This window comes from Thamnophis sirtalis, unplaced genomic scaffold (assembly GCF_051295495.1).
Source record: "Thamnophis sirtalis isolate CommonGarterSnake01/CBP01778 unplaced genomic scaffold, rThaSir2_p1.2 scaffold_3, whole genome shotgun sequence".
Classification (NCBI taxonomy): Eukaryota; Metazoa; Chordata; class Lepidosauria; order Squamata; family Natricidae; genus Thamnophis; species Thamnophis sirtalis.
Genome location: NW_028261383.1, coordinates 129,817,215 through 129,833,910, shown reverse-complemented (window position 1 = coordinate 129,833,910; position 16,696 = coordinate 129,817,215). Strand labels below are relative to the sequence as shown.

At 39.1% G+C, this 16,696-nt stretch overlaps 3 protein-coding genes across 5 annotated transcripts; 2 read left to right on the top strand and 1 right to left on the bottom strand.

The window, feature by feature from the left end:
• Positions 1-761: 761 nt before the first annotated feature.
• Positions 762-5,531, bottom strand: ALYREF (Aly/REF export factor). Its single transcript, XM_014061393.2, has 6 exons — positions 5,242-5,531; positions 4,847-4,978; positions 3,480-3,627; positions 3,061-3,124; positions 1,989-2,160; positions 762-1,066 (listed from the first exon to the last, which is right to left on the bottom strand). The coding sequence occupies exons 1-6, from the start codon at positions 5,470-5,472 to the stop codon at positions 1,052-1,054; spliced, it is 762 nt and encodes a 253-aa protein (XP_013916868.1). The 5' UTR covers positions 5,473-5,531; the 3' UTR covers positions 762-1,051.
• A 5-nt stretch (positions 5,532-5,536) lies between these two features.
• On the top strand, positions 5,537-9,160 carry ANAPC11 (anaphase promoting complex subunit 11). 3 transcript variants are annotated; one of them, XM_087710090.1, is made up of 4 exons: positions 5,537-5,663; positions 7,879-8,014; positions 8,276-8,415; positions 8,504-9,160. In XM_087710090.1, exons 3-4 carry the CDS (start codon positions 8,307-8,309, stop codon positions 8,647-8,649), a joined length of 255 nt encoding a protein of 84 aa, XP_087566216.1. In that variant the 5' UTR covers positions 5,537-5,663; positions 7,879-8,014; positions 8,276-8,306; the 3' UTR covers positions 8,650-9,160. The 3 variants fall into 3 exon arrangements, with proteins under 3 accessions (XP_087566216.1, XP_013916870.1, XP_013916869.1); XM_014061395.2 differs by having other exon boundaries at positions 7,858-8,014; XM_014061394.2 differs by lacking the exon at positions 5,537-5,663 and adding an exon at positions 5,863-6,187 and having other exon boundaries at positions 7,858-8,014.
• A 5,139-nt stretch (positions 9,161-14,299) lies between these two features.
• NPB (neuropeptide B) lies at positions 14,300-16,300 on the top strand. The gene is made up of 2 exons (XM_014061375.2): positions 14,300-14,701; positions 15,994-16,300. Exons 1-2 carry the CDS (start codon positions 14,432-14,434, stop codon positions 16,120-16,122), a joined length of 399 nt encoding a protein of 132 aa, XP_013916850.2. The 5' UTR covers positions 14,300-14,431; the 3' UTR covers positions 16,123-16,300.
• The last annotated feature ends 396 nt before the right edge of the window (positions 16,301-16,696 follow it).

The window sequence follows — 16,696 nt, the reverse complement described above, 5'->3', positions numbered from 1 at the left end:
CACTTTTTCAAATTATTGATGCATTGTAATATTAGGATATTCTGATGTTGAAGGGGCAATGTAGCAATAACCACAGAGCCATTAATGTTTTTTACAACATCTTGAGGATGTAGAAGAGAGGTTACCCTTTAGGTATCTCACCCAACAAAGATGAAAGTTTTAACATTAGTCTGATATTTACTCCATCCCACACCAGTTAAAATCTAGAAATAGTTGTAATCCATTATGTAATAAATTTAAGCATAGACCATTACAAATGTCTTTAGATTTACTTGAAATAAGAATTCAATAGGGAATTACAAGTTGAAAGACTAAATCTTTACTTGGCATGTTGGTGTCACTGAATTTTCACAGCAACTATTTTACAGTAAAAATACTGAGGGACCAGCACTGAACTTTGGAATCAAGTGTTAAATACAAAACAACTTTAACAAGAAATTTACTCCCTCCCCATGACCTCCAAAGTCAGCTTCACCAGGGAACATCATCTCCCTGCAACAGTAGTCACAATGGTGGCTTTTGCACAAATTGAAGGAGAAGAATTAGCACACAGAAGATGGTGGGATGCAGAATTTACAAACCCCTTCTGAAGCAGAGTGGAGGAGGGAGACCTGAGAGAACAGAATCCCTCCTCATGGGAAGGGCAATCAGCACCAACTATTTAGCTGGGGGCTAGCAGGCAATCTGCTTCCCCTATTCATCTTTGCTTTTGCAGCCCAAAGGCTAGGCTCCAGCTGCAACATGAAGCAGACATTTACAGCTCTAGACACATTTCTATTTTATTACTGCCAAAGTGAAAAAGCCACTTTGGCCCAACAGGCAACCAGTAAAATTTTTCCCAAAAATAACTCGGTACAAAACAGATCTGTTTCAGAATTTAAAAAAAAGAAAGAAACCTTTACATGAGTTTAAAACCTATTTCAAAACATAAAAGTAAAACAAATCCCATTCTTGATATTAGTAGCCGCCGCTATACACCCTTTCCCTCCCACTAGGGAGCATGGAATGAGATGTTTGCAGTCCTTTCCATGCATGTGACGCATCATTAGATTTAACTGGTATCCATCTAAAAAGAAACAAAAAGACAATTACCTGTCTGTAAAGAATTAACTGAAAGCTAAAGAAAGCAACAGGCTAAGCATACTGATTCTCTAGTGGCAGAAATAACTGATATTACATACTTTGCCATGAATTATTTCAAGGCAGATTCACATCCAGGAAAGGATTTTTTTCAAAATGACTTTCAATTTCAGCTTTAAAGTATTTGAAGGAGCACAATCCCCAAATTCTAGATTTTCATGAGAAAAGTTGTTTTAAGCACATTTAAAAGATGGAGAGTTCTTTCCATATATATGTATGCATAAATATCTGAACCTATCTCAATTTAAATGCAGGCCTGCTGAACATTTAATACATGCTAATTTTCAGAGATGATCATTCAGTAGCAATGGCAATAACTTATTAAAGCTACTTATATATAATAGATTCTATAATGTTTCACTAGTGCCATGGCCTTATAGATAACAATGTATGGTTTATGCATTCATGCATGTGTACAGTGTACACACATAAATACAATTCTAGTTCTAAATAATATTTATAACATTATAAAATCCAATCTGATCCAAGCAGAACAGCAATTAAAAAAGCAAAATACATCTGGATACATTCATGAAAAACGTAGAGTTTAGAATTGCTATTACATTATAGAACTTGATTTTGTGGTTCAGTACAAGTTCCATCATGTTAATTTCAATGACATAAACATGATCAGATAATCATACTAGACTCATAATTAACTAGTGTTGTCAGGATTGCTTTCACATTAGTGTGGTTTTCATACCCAGGAAGAGCATACAAGCAACTGAAAACATACATGCCAATTAGCTATTTAACATAAAAATTGCTCCAAAGTTATAGGAGCTGTACATGCCCATTCACTCATCAGGGCAACATTCTGCCTCAATCGTCTTTAGTAAATTACTCACCCTAGCATTATAAGCATCCAACTGTGCATCCAATTCTTCTGCAGAGAGCTGCTGTTTGGAACTCCTACCAGCACCTCTGCCTCTGCCTCTATTGCCACGACTGCCTCGTCTGTTGCCACCACCAAAGCCACCTGAGCCACCACGGTTTCTTGTCATACCTCCTCTACTTACACTAATATCAAGAGATACAGAATTAGAGGTGCTTAGTCATATATAAGCGAAAATGCAAAGTACATCAGTCTGGAGGCTAATGTAAAAGTAAGCACTACCACAGAACATGATCAACAAACCACAAAAATGAATCATTGTAACTGATGTCTTTTACAAACTGGAGGCCCTTTGATTACAATTACTTTAGAAAAATACAGAATTTCTCTAGTCTCTATTTTAAGTACCAAAGTACATAATACACAATAGGCCTACTTTGGTTTATGATAATAATTAACAGTATGTTGGAATCTAAACTCTGAAATAGAAAATCTTTTTGCTGGATAGCAGGGTTGCAATATGAAGTATATAATAAGATCAAATACCAATTTTGGATACTTGAGAAATTGTAATGTAACTATTATTTAGAAAATAATATAAAGTGATACTATTCCCATTTCATTTTTTTCTGGAATCATGACTAATAAATTATCAAGAAATTTGATCTGATTATTCTTTAAAAATTTATTTTTTCTAAATTTAGAAAACTAATTTAAAGGAAAGCAAATCAATTATACTATAAGATGCAAATATATATAAGTATACAAAATGACTTGAACAGTCTATTGAGTGAGGAATATCCAGATTGTAAAGTGTTTTTCCCTTATTTTTTCCCCTTATATACAAATGACTGTGGTCCACATAACATGTTACCCACTCTAATGTTGTAATAATACTTAAACAGAGCTTTCACTTCACTTTTTAAGTAAAAAAAATCAACTTCAAGTTTTCTGTATGAATATGGTAGACTTACCAGTGTCTGTAGTAATAATATACAAGTGCCATTACAAAATCCTGAAAACTATAGGCTACAGCATAATCTATCTTAACTAAAGAAATGAACATTAGGGTAAGTTTTTTTTACCTCTGTATTGGTCTCCTCTGTGTATCTATCTGTGATGTAACCAGCTGAATGTTCATGGGACGTCCTAAGAATAATAAAAAGAATGTACATGATTACCATAACAACTTAAAATAAATCTAACAGCAAAAAAATGCCCATAGAGAATGGTCAGGGAAAGATCCATGCAGAAAAGATGGCTCTTATTCTTCTAGCAGCCATCAATTTATATGCTGGACACATGAAAGGAGAATGGAGCTCTGAATACTCCTCTACCAGTCCACTACTTCATTACATTGTATTCCATGTACTTGCCCTAAAGTAGTTCCTTGCTACCTAAGGAGAATGCTTATATACAAGTAGCTAGTTTATTACCCAAACCATGTCAGATCATCTCTCATCCTTTTGTAACAACCCAATATGATTAGCAAGTACATACATACCATCCAAGGGAACGCAATTGTATTGCTTCATAGCCTTCAGAGCATCAGCCTTCCTCTCAAAATGAACATCTGCAGTACCTAGACTTCGTCCAGAACGATCATAGTGTACTGCTGCCTTCTTCAGTGTCCCAAATTCTGCAAAAAGCTCCTGAAATAATGGAAAGGCAAGGTTAATGTATCTGAGAATGGTAAAGAGGTCTTTATTGAGTTTATTGAGAGAGCCTAGAAATTATAATAGAGGAGAATATATCCCTATGCATGTCATTTTGCTCTTATGTCTATAAAACATTCGTGTTAATGTTGCTTTTTTCTGCTTCAACTGATATGTAAAGATTAATATTTTATCATCTCCCAATCAATCTATTTTCCATACCTACCCACCTCAACCAAAATAACTCTGGGCAGCAATTCTAAAACAATTAAAGCCAGTACAAAATATGAACCGGCTGAGAAAATTATAAATACAATAAATCAGTGTATTTATAGTCAAGGAGGCTAATTTCAGAACATTAAAAAACTGCTTATAATATTCATGTCAAACTGTTACTGATTTTCTCTATTTGTTATCAAGGGAGATGAAGACAGTTTATATACAAAACCTATTTTGTACATGTTTCCGTTCTATGAGGATGGACTGAGCTATAACAGCTGACCAAAGTACCTTTGTGAGCCTAACAGTGGATTTGAACCTTCCCCAGTCAATATTCTAATACAGTGTTCTTCAACCTTGCTAACTTTGAGATATGTGAACTTCAACTCCCAGAATTTTCCCCAGCCTGCATTCTCAAAATTTCCAAGGTTGAGAAACATTATTCTAATCGCTACAATATATCAGTCTCCTGGCATTCTCTTTGTTTTAGGATTCAGCCTAGAGATAGCAATAAGATTACATCAATAGTTATTCAATGAAGAAATGAAGCTGCATTTGAATTAGATATAAGCTATTTTTGTATTTTCCCCAGCTTCAAGAACAAGCCAACAGATCTGTTCAACAATATGAATGGGCCACCAGAATAGTTCCCTTAACAAATGAAACATTTGTACTACCAGAAAGTTCAAATGTACCTGAAAGTTGGTTTGCAATAAAGCAGCATTGCATGAAAATTTTATAACAAAATGGCACTAAAAGTATATGCTATCACTTTAAAAATATAGCATATCAATGTTGAATATTGTGGCTAATATATGTTACAGGTTGATGCTAGAATCAATTCTCTGCCATAAAAAAAATCATTTCAGTAAGACTTTAGTAAGACTAAAATGTTTGTGTCTTCAATATTGTTAGAAAATAAATGAAAACTATGATAAATGGTATAGTTTATTCCATTTACGCACTATCCGGGATCCTTTATTAAGAACAAACATACCTGTATGTCTGCATCCGAAACACCAAAATCCAGATTAGAGACGAGGAGCTTTCCACCCGTTTCCACGCCAGCGCCAGGGCCAAAGCAACTCTCGAACAAATCATGTTGCCACTTTTCAGGGAGTTGTTTTGGCTGCGAAGAGAACGAGCTCCGATCACTACAGCCCGATTTTTTCTATTCGGTTCAACATTTTCGTTACCAAATTTTATGGCCTAAAGGAAACCTAAGCACAAGATACAGAACCAAGCGCCGAAATCCTAACAGAGAGCGTCCCTCCCTTAAAGGCGCCGGAGAATCTCGCCCCAACGCCGCTTCCCCGACAACTTTAAAAGTCCGCTTCTCCGTCTCGATCATGCCCGTAACTCGAGGGAAGAACCTGCTAGGTGAGGCCTTACCCGGCTGTAGGGCGCGGGCCTGTTCCTGCCGCCTCCCCGGGACAGAGCGGCTCTGTTCCGGACGGGGCCGCCTCCGCCTGCGCGTCCAGCTCCTCCTCGCCCAGCTCCTCCTCCTCGACCCGTAGCTCCTCTTCCCCGGCCTCGACCACCTCCGGCTCGGCCACCTCCGCCCCGTTGACTCCTGTTCAGCTTGATGATGTCGTCCAAAGACATGTCCATTTTGTCGCCCATGATGGCGGCTCCCTCCGGCTCCTGGGCCTACACTTCCGGCCGCGCTATACCGGGGACCGGAAACGGATGAGGCAGGATATAAGGAATGGAGGGGTGGAAAGAGCGTCAGCGGACAAACTTGGTTTCGTGAAGGAAATAAAAGGCTGCCTTCCCTTGGCCAGGCTTTATAGGAGCGGGGCCTGCGAGAAGAAGTAGGGGTGGCTAGAGAGGGTGGGGACCTCCGATGGGGGTGTGGGGGTAGGGGTGGGAAGAGCTGAGTTTGGGCGCGAAGGGTGATTGGGGGGGCGACGGGGGACGACGACAATAAAAGGGGCGGGGCGGTGGGTGGAGTTTTCTCTTAGCCTCTGGCTATGGGGAGACGGGGGGGGGCGGAGGAAGGGAGGAAGAAAGGCAGGCGGGGTTCGCAGCGGCCTCTCAATTGGTATCCCCCTAGTGACGTGTTAGCCTTATCTTTGCGAATTTACAACTTGATTAGTAAACCCGGGAATGAAGGTGATCGTGTAAATTCATCTAGTTTAGTGTGTCGTGTTTCCGTTCCTTCTCTCTCAACCCGCTGGCAGGAGTGCATTTTTTGTTGTTCCTCCGTTGCCACCCTGTTTTTCCTAGTGTCGTAATATCAAGCGTTATGAACAAAGACAATAGGATAATAATATAATATCCAGTTTTAGAATTGCCCAGAATGTTTCATCTGACTAAATAATAGGAGAAAGCAAAGGTAAAAATTGAAAATACGAATTCTGCCCCTTTCCCCGAAGGTGAAGTTTAATTAAACAATCTTGGTTTTAAGTTTGCAATACTAGACCAAGTAAAGAAAAAAAAATGTGATGGCGAAACTGGTAATGAATAAGAAACCTGCTACGTTTTCCTGAGGGTTAGCAGTAGAGAGTCAAACTATTTTTATAGTATTTATGATGTATGTTTATTTTAGTGTTTAGCATGCGGTAAAATTGCATCAACTGAGACTTATAAATTGGAGGAAGAGTTTTTCCATTATATTCGTTTTGGTGAAAAGGCAAGTTAGACTGTAATTATCGGTAATATCTTCAAAAATTGCAACTTGAAACTTAATGGACTTAATTTATAAACTGTTAATGAAATAGGACTTGGAGATAAGATAGGTCAAAGATTGCATGATTGAATGGATGCCAAATTTGAATAGTGTAATAGAGATGCAACCATGGGAATTTCAATGGCAGAAGAATTTTAAATTTACTCCAAATATTGTTTTCAGATAAAATTGTTACAAGATGTTTTATCATTGCCTAGTTATTCCATTGTAATATGTCCTAATTGCTATAGTTAGTAACTGATTTTCTAGAAACTGTTGTCAGTGCAATGAGCAAGGTGGATAATTTTTTGTCAGATGTAATGGCAATTTGGTAAAGCTCAATAGTTTGGGAAAATAATATATACTAAGTGAGACAAAGTTTGGAAGTTGACTTCTCCTTGCAGCCAGACATATTTTATTAAATTTTATTAAACCATATATTTCTTCAAAGTGTGCAGAACTAATTTTATATAAACTAATTGTATAAGAAAGAGTGTTTGGTCCTTTGCTTAAAGAATTCTTAATTAAGTTATAGGACTATATTTCAAAGTTAAAAATAATCATTCATTTAAAAAGTAAATCTGGTCTAAATGGAACTTTTCTTAAATTATCATTTACTCTGTACATTTGTACCACATACTAAGTTACTTTTTTAGTATTTATAGTTTATATTTGAATTTTATAAGAAATTATTTTCCCAGCGTGTCGTAATCTATTATAGCCTATAAATTTAGTTCTGTGTCTTATATTGTGCTAACCTTGTATTTTTAGTTTGAATTAGGACTTTTGAGTCTTCCTTTAGTAAATGATGTGTCATAACTTTATAATTAACTAACCATATAGTGAAAAACTAACCTCCATTACATTATAGATGCCATGATTATTTTTGTTCTACAATTATATTTTACTCTTTTATTCTTATATGCATTTCATATTTCATGTTTTACAGTCTTTTCTAAATGCTTAATACAATTTTAAAGAATTTAATACCTAAAGCAACTTTATTTTTTATTCACCTATGCTAGTTTCCTAATTAAACACCCAGTTTCAAGCAAAAGAGGGGTGAACTTTAAAACATTGTGCAGGATAGATTTCCTATTTTAACACCCACCCACCCCCCCAAAAAATACTCATAACGCATTTAATTTAGCAACCTTTTAAGATATATTTTTTCTCCTGTGTACCTGTAAAAAAGGTTGCTCTTAGGTATATGAAATGTTGTTTTATGGAATTTAAGGATTGTCTCAGAGACTTCTGCCAAATAAGAGGCAATCTTTGTGCTATCTTTTAATTTGTAAATGCAATAGATATTTATCATGCATTCATCATTTACATAGATATTTACATACTATTCAAAGGAGACCAAACCCTCATCAGCAATCAACATCCAGATAAGCAGGGATTAACACCAGGATTAACAGCAGACCAACAATCAAGAGGTTAACAGTATCCCATTAACCAACAAGAAGAAAACGGTCCCATCAATGCACACAGGTAAGCTATTATAAACAGAATGTAAATCCTATTCCTTCTGACATTGAAAATGTTCCCTAGCTGAATATTGAAGCTTCTGCAAGAAAACAACCAAGGAGTACCAAGTTTTAACTGTTAGCAAAAACAATGGCCCAGTATCTCTTATAAAGTATGAAGCTGTGTGTAAAATAATGGTATTTTAAATAACAGTTTTTCATCTTTAAAGGGGCTATATAAAAAGCAACAAAAGAAGTTAACCTTATTTTTTTTCCTGCCCTTCAGATACTATTCTGACCTTAGAAGTCTGACTACAATGAAGGTGAAAATCAAGAGCTGGCATGGGGTTGCTTCCTGGCTCTGGGTTGCTAATGATGAGAACTGTGGCATTTGTCGAATGGCTTTTAATGGATGCTGCCCTGACTGTAAGTATTAATCTTAATTTTTGTTTGTGTGTTTCCTCCTAAACTGAGTATTCCTTTGATTTTGCCCTATTAAAACTTGTGTTTTCAGGTAAGGTGCCTGGAGATGATTGTCCTCTTGTGTGGGGACAGTGTTCACACTGTTTCCACATGCACTGCATACTGAAGTGGCTTAATTCTCAACAAGTTCAACAGCACTGTCCAATGTGCCGACAGGAATGGAAGTTCAAAGAATGACTTGGGCAAGATTTCTCCCCCAGCTTCCTTTGGATCTCATGGATTCACAGCGCTTGTTGAGATTCATCCTTTTGTGTCCCCTGAATATTATACATATGTTCTGAGTTGCCAGAGTTACTAATATCAATATAGAATCAAGGAGAAGAAAACTGTTATTATATATTACAATATTTTCTCAATGCCATCATCCTATAATACAGATGTCCCAATGTATGGTACTACCAGCTGAGCTCTCAAAGTCTATAAAATGCAAAGAAAGTGATGACTGTTGGTATGAAGGAAATAAGTAAACAAACTTCCAGTTTCAATTTTAGCAGTCAATTGAAATGAAATAGGATTATTTGTGTAAGATAGATGTCTCAGTTGTATTTTTATTACAACTGTTGTTTTAAATACTGTTGTAAAATGTGTACTTTCAACTTCAACGTAAAACACCCAAATCTCACTTTTTTGTGATGTGTATTACTGATGCCTTGCTTTAGTAGACAAATAAAAATTCTTGACTTCTTGACTCTTTGTAGTTTTAGGCCTCAATTTTAACTTAATAATATGGGATCAACTTGTTCAAAACAGAGAAAACATTCCTACTAATATAAACTTTTGATTTATATCTAAAAGTTGACAAGGAGTCCATAGCTCAAGAGCCAAGGTGGCGCAGTGGTTAAATGCAGCACTGCAGGCTACTGCTAGATCAGCAGTTCAGCGGTTCAAATCTCACCGGCTCAGGGTTGACTCAGCCTTCCATCCTTCCGAGGTGGGTAAAATGAGGACCCAGATTGTTGGGGGCAATATGCTGACTCTCTGTAAACCGCTTAGAGAGGGCTGAAAGCCCTATGAAGCGGTATATAAGTCTACTGCTATTGCTATATTGTGCCAGCATTTTTGCTACACATTTGACCTGCAGTATAATATTTTTTTATTAAATTTTTATTCTGCCAGATTCAACAACGCCATGAGGATTATAAGTGGATGTATTAAAACTCTAACTTGCGGGCTTCCTGTTCTGAGCCATGTAGCACTGCCAGCCTTATGAAGGGAGAAAATACTAGTGAGAAAATACAGAAAAATTATTAACCACTCCTACCAATGCAATGCCAACCTTCCTCATTTATCAGCAGGACGACTCAAATCAAGGAAACCCCCACTGGCACTTGCACAACATTGGGCTAACAACTGTTAACATCAATTCTTAATGGAAAGCCAAATGGTTCACTGAACACCCAGTTATAGGAAGACACATAAATGACTCCTCAAAAAAGGTGCTAGGCTTTGAACGACCATGTCAGCGCTGAACAATCCTGAATAGGATTTGCACCTCACATGGCTTCTGCCAGGACACTATATAAATGGGATGTAGTATTCTCCCCTCAATGTAACTGCAGGATCTCACCTCAAACTATAGATCATATTGTGACCAGCTGTAAGGTTATATAGTGGTCCAGTATCTTGATTTTTTTAATATAAACAATGCTGTGCTTCAATAGTTAAATGGCCTAGACCAGTGATGGCTAACATTTTCCAGTTGGAGTGCCCAAAACACACATGCGGCCAACTCCCCAAAATGCAATGTGCACACACATGTATGCGCTCTGCCCCCACACGTGCACTCAACCCCCTCACATGCACTTGTGACCCTCTGCATGTGCCCCACCCCCCATGCATACACGGCAGAGACCTGAAGACCAGCTGGGCGGCGGGAGGCACATGCATGCACCCTTCATCCCCACACGTGCACACACGCCACCCCGCATCCCACCCATCCCCACAGATGCGCAGCAGAGACCCGAAGACCAGCTGGCCAGCAGAGCTGAACTGGGGCAATGGCTTGTGTGCCATTAGAGAGGGCGCTGCATGCCACCTCTGGCACGCGTACCATAGATTCGCCATCACAAGCCTAGACATTGACTTTTGAAGATTTTTTTTTTTTACATTTTATTTGGTTCTACTAATCTAGTTGAAACGTTAATTTACATTGTTGGTCCATGTATGACATGCCATACTTGTCCCAGCTTCTGCCAACCTAGCAGTTCGAAAGCAGATAAAAAATGCAAGTAGAAAAATAGGAACCACCTTTAGTGGGAAGGGAACAGCGTTCCGTGCACCTTTGGCCTTTAGCCATGCTGGCCACAGAGACGTCTTTGGGCAGCGCTGGCTCTTCGGCTTTGAAAAAGATGAGCACTTCCCCCTAGAGTCGGGAACGACTAGCACATATGTATGAGGGGAACGTTTACCTATTATTTTATAAATAAGACAAGATGTTGAACACATGTATACCTTTCTCCTATTTTCCCCACAACAACCCTATGAGATGAGTTGGGCTGAAAGAATGATTCGTCCAAGGTCACTCATCTGGCTTTTGTGTCTAAGGTGATACCAGAATTCACAGTCTCCTGGTTAACCACTACATCAAACTCTTTGTTCTGAAAACACTATCAGATTGTGTTTATTTCCAAGAAATAAATGAGATTATTTCTACAGGGTGGTTCCAATGAGTCATTCCTTGCAATGCTCCTGGCCTGTTTCAACCCAGATTGTGATTCTTCACGTTTGGTTCTAGCCAGGACTGCAGCTATCTGTGGCCAATTCTTTTGACGGTTAAGCAGAAAGATGATAGAATAAAATGTATGAGAAAGGCAGCAATATTCATGATCTTTTGTCAATCTAATGATTATGGAAAAGATTCCCACATGAGCTTAGTTTCGTAGCTATGCAGCGATAAACCAACTGTTTCTGATGTTTCATCCTCATGTGGGTGCTAATCATTGCTGGATATGCCACCCCTGCCTTCCGTGTGCAATTGAAACCCTTTATGGTATTAAAATGAAAAAGTGATGCTAACTAAATAGCCATCAAGGAAAAAGTATCTATTTAAAAGAACAGTTACCTATCACTTTTGATGAGTTCTGGGATCTTCCACAGCATGGAGAATTGTGCTTTTTGGTCACAAATATCATACCAGGGTCTTCTAAAACACAACAGATCACTACAATTAACTATATTCAAAAAAATATGCTCTTCCCAATGTTCCCCAAACTTTGTCCCCCTGAGCAAATTTTAATTAAATGAAAATTGTATTTTTGTACCTGCCTCTGTTTTATTTCTAGCTGTAAATATATCTCATTTTTGTTTAGCTGCTTTTCTGCTTTCTATAGGAGTTATTGCCTGGTTTCAGGCCTGAAACCAGGCAATAACTATACTTCCATGTTTTGGAAATATATTTCTAAATATATTTGGAATATAATGTATATAAATGTATTTGATAGCCATGCTTTGATTAATCATTGTTTGCTAAATAAAATTTAATTGACTAGTATTCACATAGCACTAAGTTCAAGAGGAAAAAATTCTTATCAGGGACTACAATTTGGAGGAGGGGCAACTAAGGGCATGTAGGAGAAAATTTAAGCGTTGAGATAAAGGAACAATAGGTGTGCCGGTTTACTGAGACTTAACATTGTTACACTACACCTTTTGATGGCTAAGTATTGACAAAAAGTCATTTTCTAGGTTGATGGTTTTGTTACCAAATGTGATGAAGAATGTAGATTTCTGCAAGATTCTGCATATTCACCTCTGCTAAGTCACACAATGTAAGTGACTTTGTGTGGCTTTTGAAATTTCTGCAATTGGAAATAGCTGAAAACTGGCAGAGTGATTTTTATCTTTGGAGAATGAAAAACACACTATAACTTAAAATACTCGTTATACAGTTTATTATTATTTTGGACTGCTATTGGGGCTTTGCTTTACAAATTGTATACATTTTGTTATACAACAATAGAACAGTAGGCATACTGTACACCATATCATTGATACATGGGTTATTGCACTACAACTGGATTAGGAATTTTTTAGATGATCCAGATAACATAAGAGGGCAGCAACAAACACTATCTTATTTGTAGAAGAGCCATGTATGGTAGCAAAAAAAACAGGAAGCTGGTTTTCCAACTAACAATTCTTTTTAAGATACTCTTTTAAGGCAAAAATTATTTTCATGGACTGAAATGATTATGACTTTTAATAAAGTTTAATAGCTGGAGAAGGTGCTACCAGGGTTCCTGATTCATATTCTCCTTAGTAATTGATCAGCATTTTACTATAGCTGTGAGCCATCTACTTGAAAGAACAAACTTTTATTCTGTTAAAATTAAAAGCATTATTCTCACCATCCTGTTTTAGCAAGAAACAATTGTCCAGTCCAGAATCAAGGATTGCAGTACAGGTAGCCTTTGATTTACAACAGTTCATTTAGTAACCATACAAAATTACAATGGCACTGAAAAAAGTGCCTTATAACCATTTTTCTCCCTTTTACAACCCTTGCAGCATCCCCATAGTCATGTGATCAAAATCCAGGTGCTTGGCAACTGGTTCATATTTATGATGGTTGCAGTGTCACAGGGTCAAGTGAACAGCTTTTATGACCTGACAAGCAAAATCAATGGGGAAATCAGATTCATTTAACTATGTTACTAACTTAACAACTGCAACTATCCACTTAGCAACTGTGGCAAGAAAGGTTGTAAAATGGGGTAAAACTCACTTTACAAATCTTTTAGCAATATACATTCTGGGCTCAATTGTGGTTGACCAAGGAGAGATTCAACCTAGAAATAAGGAGAAATTTTCTGAGTTAGAACAATCAACTAATGGAACATAAGTTGCCTTCGGAAGTTGTGGGAGCTTCAGCACTGGAAGCTTTAAAGAAGAGACTGGACTGCCATCTGTCAGAAAGCGTGTAGGGTCTCCTGCTTGAAGGGAGGGTTTGGACTAGATAACCTAAGGTCCCTTCCAACTCTGTTAATCTGTGGTTGTTGAGTACTACCTGTATAACAGGCAGAAATAAATGTAGATATTTGCACTGCATATAAATACCTACAATTGCAGAAAGGGCTTGTCAACAGCCTAGTTAACCCCTTTTTAACCATCAGAACCACTTGTAAAAAAATAGATTTTAAATTGTTTGCACATGGAGATTTGAGAGAAATAAAACACAAACCTAAACCACTTAATTTATCTATAGATTCATGTGCCAAAGTCAGATTTCGTTGCCAATGCTGCTAAAACTAAACAATATTGGGGAAAGATGTGAGAGGAATATGGACTGCGTTCCCACCAGCCACAAACTATTCTGCTAACAAATCATCTTGTTATATGTTTCCAGTGCATCTATAAGTGGGGGGGGCGGCCTTCCATGACTCTCGGGGTTCGGTTAGCGACGGGTGTTGGTCGCTAACCTTGGTCACCTAGGTCGTTGAGGGCCAGCGCTTTTCCCCCCCGCCCCCAGGGAACCTTCACTCTGGCCTCATCCTCTCGACGGAGGAGCGAGCCCAGCGCGTCGTTCTTCGAGCCTTATTTCTTCCCGCCAAAGGAGAAACGGGAGGCGGACTTGTGTCGGAGCCCCACAGCTCGCGAGGGAAGTCGGCGGAACGGACGCGGGGAAAAGAGTTAAACTTGCAGGGATCCCCAAACTTGACAACTTTAAGACTTGTGGACTTCAACTCCCAGAATCCTCCAGCCAGCTAAGCCACAAGTCTTAAAAGTTGCCAAGTTTGAAGACCCCCTGCGCTAAAGCAAAATCCAGCCGTCCAACCGCCCCCGCCCCGCCGGAGCAGGCAGCTTCCCCGCGAAGAGAGCGCCGCGTCACGTGCTCGTCTCTACCGCCCGTTCGGGGGCTTCTGAGCCGCCTGGCTGGTCCCCGCTCTCTGCCTCCCCGGTGTTATAAAAGGAGGCGCCCGATGGCGACCTCCCAGCCCAGCCGTTTCAAGTCCTTGGCAGCATGAGCGGACCACCGATCCTGGCGCTGCTCTGCCTCACCCTGGCCCTGCTGCTCAGCCCTCCCGCCGGGGCGTGGTACAAGCAGGCGGCCGGCCCCAGCTACTACTCGGTGGGCAGGGCGTCGGGGCTGCTCTCCGGTATCCGCCGTTCACCTTACATGCGCCGCTCCGACGACAACGGCGCTGCGGACAGTAGTGCCGAGGACGGCCCCGCCGCATCCTCTCTCACCATGTCCGAGTCGCGGCAGAATTTCGGCGGGCTGCGCAACCTGGTAAGAAGTTGCTCCGGGAATGGGACGGAGAGTAAACTCGGGGGAGAGGGAAGATGCTTAGGGGCGCCCGTCGATGAGGGTGAATATTTTATTCATTTATTTATTTAGTCACTCATGTATAAGATAACAGGAATAAAAATAAACATGAATAAGAACACAGGGAATGGGTACAAATAAATGGGGAAATCTTGTCTCTGATGCATCTACTTTATGTTCAGTGGTCTATGTTAGCCCTGTGCTGTATTGCATTTTATTTTACCACAATATGTACTATAGCAGCTCCATTCCCAATTCGTAGCTTTCCTCATTTTAACCAAAAGTGAAAACAACATAGGAAATCCGTCTGTGGAGATTCTTGGTCACCTAGGTCATCGTTGTCCCAAAGATGCGTTTTTCAAAAGGCAACTGGACTTTTTTCCTTGAATATGTTTTTGCTTCTCAACCAAGAAGTTTCTTCAATTATGACTGAAGAAGCTTCCTGGATGAGAAGTGAAATGACTTCAAGGATAAAACGAAGCCCAGTTGCCTTTTGGAAAACACATCTTTGAGATAGGAAATTGGTAGCAATTATGAGCAAGAAGCAGAGATGGTTAAATTGATTCTTTTATCCAAAGAGATCTAATCTTGCTCCTATTCTGAAATTGCTTCCAGATTTTGTGCTTGCAATGAAACAAAAAAATGAAACTTTGATTTTGCCTTTGTTAACTTAAGATGGTTTTTTTGTTATAGAAATGGCTTGTACATACTGTTGTGTAAAAGCAGAAAGTTGTGGTTGTAATGTTATCTTCTGTGCTAAAGAGATTCGGAAGTCGGTGCCTTTTTCTTTCCTTTTCTCCCTGTATATTATACCTCTTTTCCCTCACCCTTTTCTTAGTTTTTCCCTACTTTTTTCTTTGTATTTTATACTTTGATAAACTAATAAAAAAATCTAATTTTAAAAAAAGGAAAATTATGAGCAAGAAAAAATGTTAGCTCTATTAAGCATATGTATCATTATTCATATTGCATCACCATGCAAGATGTACTTCTCCAGAAGTACCATAAATTCAGTGCCATTCAGTGGGGCTTACATTCACTTAAAGTGGCTCTTGGAGTATCAGTAGAATTGTTAAAAGCCCAGGGAGACCAACAGCCCCAACTTCACAACCTGCTACTCCTCTCCAAGAAATCTATTACATAAGAAGTCCATAGGGCATATTCCCAAATAAGTACATGCCCTGGACAAAGGAGGCTCAGGTGGAGTATCTGCTCTTGCACTTATCTTTCCTTCCTGTCTTTTGTCTTTTCTCCAGGCAGTGTGTGTGAAGGAAGTGGCTCCAGAACTGCAAAGCTGCCAGCTACTGCCTGGTGTGCCCAGCGTCATTCAGTGCAAGGCGGATGTCACTGTCTCTTTGGACCCCACTGACTGTACTATCCCATGAGACTTGAGCAGGTGTCCTTCCCTATAAGTTCTATGGAGGCACCTGGAAGGGGGGGGGGCAGGCAGGCAAGAGATGGGTTTACTCTCTGTGTCAATGGCGGTTGGAGTTGCGGGTGGTGAGGGAATATGGTTTTATTTGTATTTTTTCTGCATCTGTTAATAAATGTGATTTAAAAGGCTCCGGTGATCACCTGTTTCTTGTATCATAATTTAAAGAGCTCTACATAGCAGCTGCAGGAATTCAAAGCTTCTGCAGGCAAAATGGGTCCCAGAAAACAGAGAGAGAGAAGCTCATTTTGAGGCTAAAATCCTTATGCACATTTGACCAGTTGCAGTCTGTGCAGCGTACTTCCTACCAAACAAATTCATAACACTCTGGCTACAATAAGGTATCATGCTCTCTATTGACTATCCCCCTCTCTTCTCTGCCAGATACAAACACTTGAATAATAATAATAATAACAACAACAACAACATAGACAATAAACATAGCTTTTCCCTGATTTGCTTAATCACTCCTTCGTTGGCTGATGGATGGAGAACTGTTTGTTGGAATTTGGTAAGAGCAGAAAGGC

Bases quoted from the DNA above. Each gene is read 5' to 3' on its own strand.
- NPB (XM_014061375.2), top strand. From the start codon at position 14,432: ATGAGCGGACCACCGATCCTGGCGCTGCTCTGCCTCACCCTGGCCCTG. The intron at 14,702-15,993 runs GTAAGAAGTTGC...TCTTTTCTCCAG, and splicing joins TCGGCGGGCTGCGCAACCTG to GCAGTGTGTGTGAAGGAAGT.
- ALYREF (XM_014061393.2), bottom strand. From the start codon at position 5,472: ATGGGCGACAAAATGGACATGTCTTTGGACGACATCATCAAGCTGAAC. The intron at 4,979-5,241 runs GTAAGGCCTCAC...TTCTCTTCGCAG, and splicing joins GGCCCGCGCCCTACAGCCGG to CCAAAACAACTCCCTGAAAA. The intron at 3,125-3,479 runs GTATGTATGTAC...TATTATTCTTAG, and splicing joins CAATTGCGTTCCCTTGGATG to GACGTCCCATGAACATTCAG.
- ANAPC11 (XM_087710090.1), top strand. From the start codon at position 8,307: ATGAAGGTGAAAATCAAGAGCTGGCATGGGGTTGCTTCCTGGCTCTGG. The intron at 8,416-8,503 runs GTAAGTATTAAT...TTGTGTTTTCAG, and splicing joins TAATGGATGCTGCCCTGACT to GTAAGGTGCCTGGAGATGAT.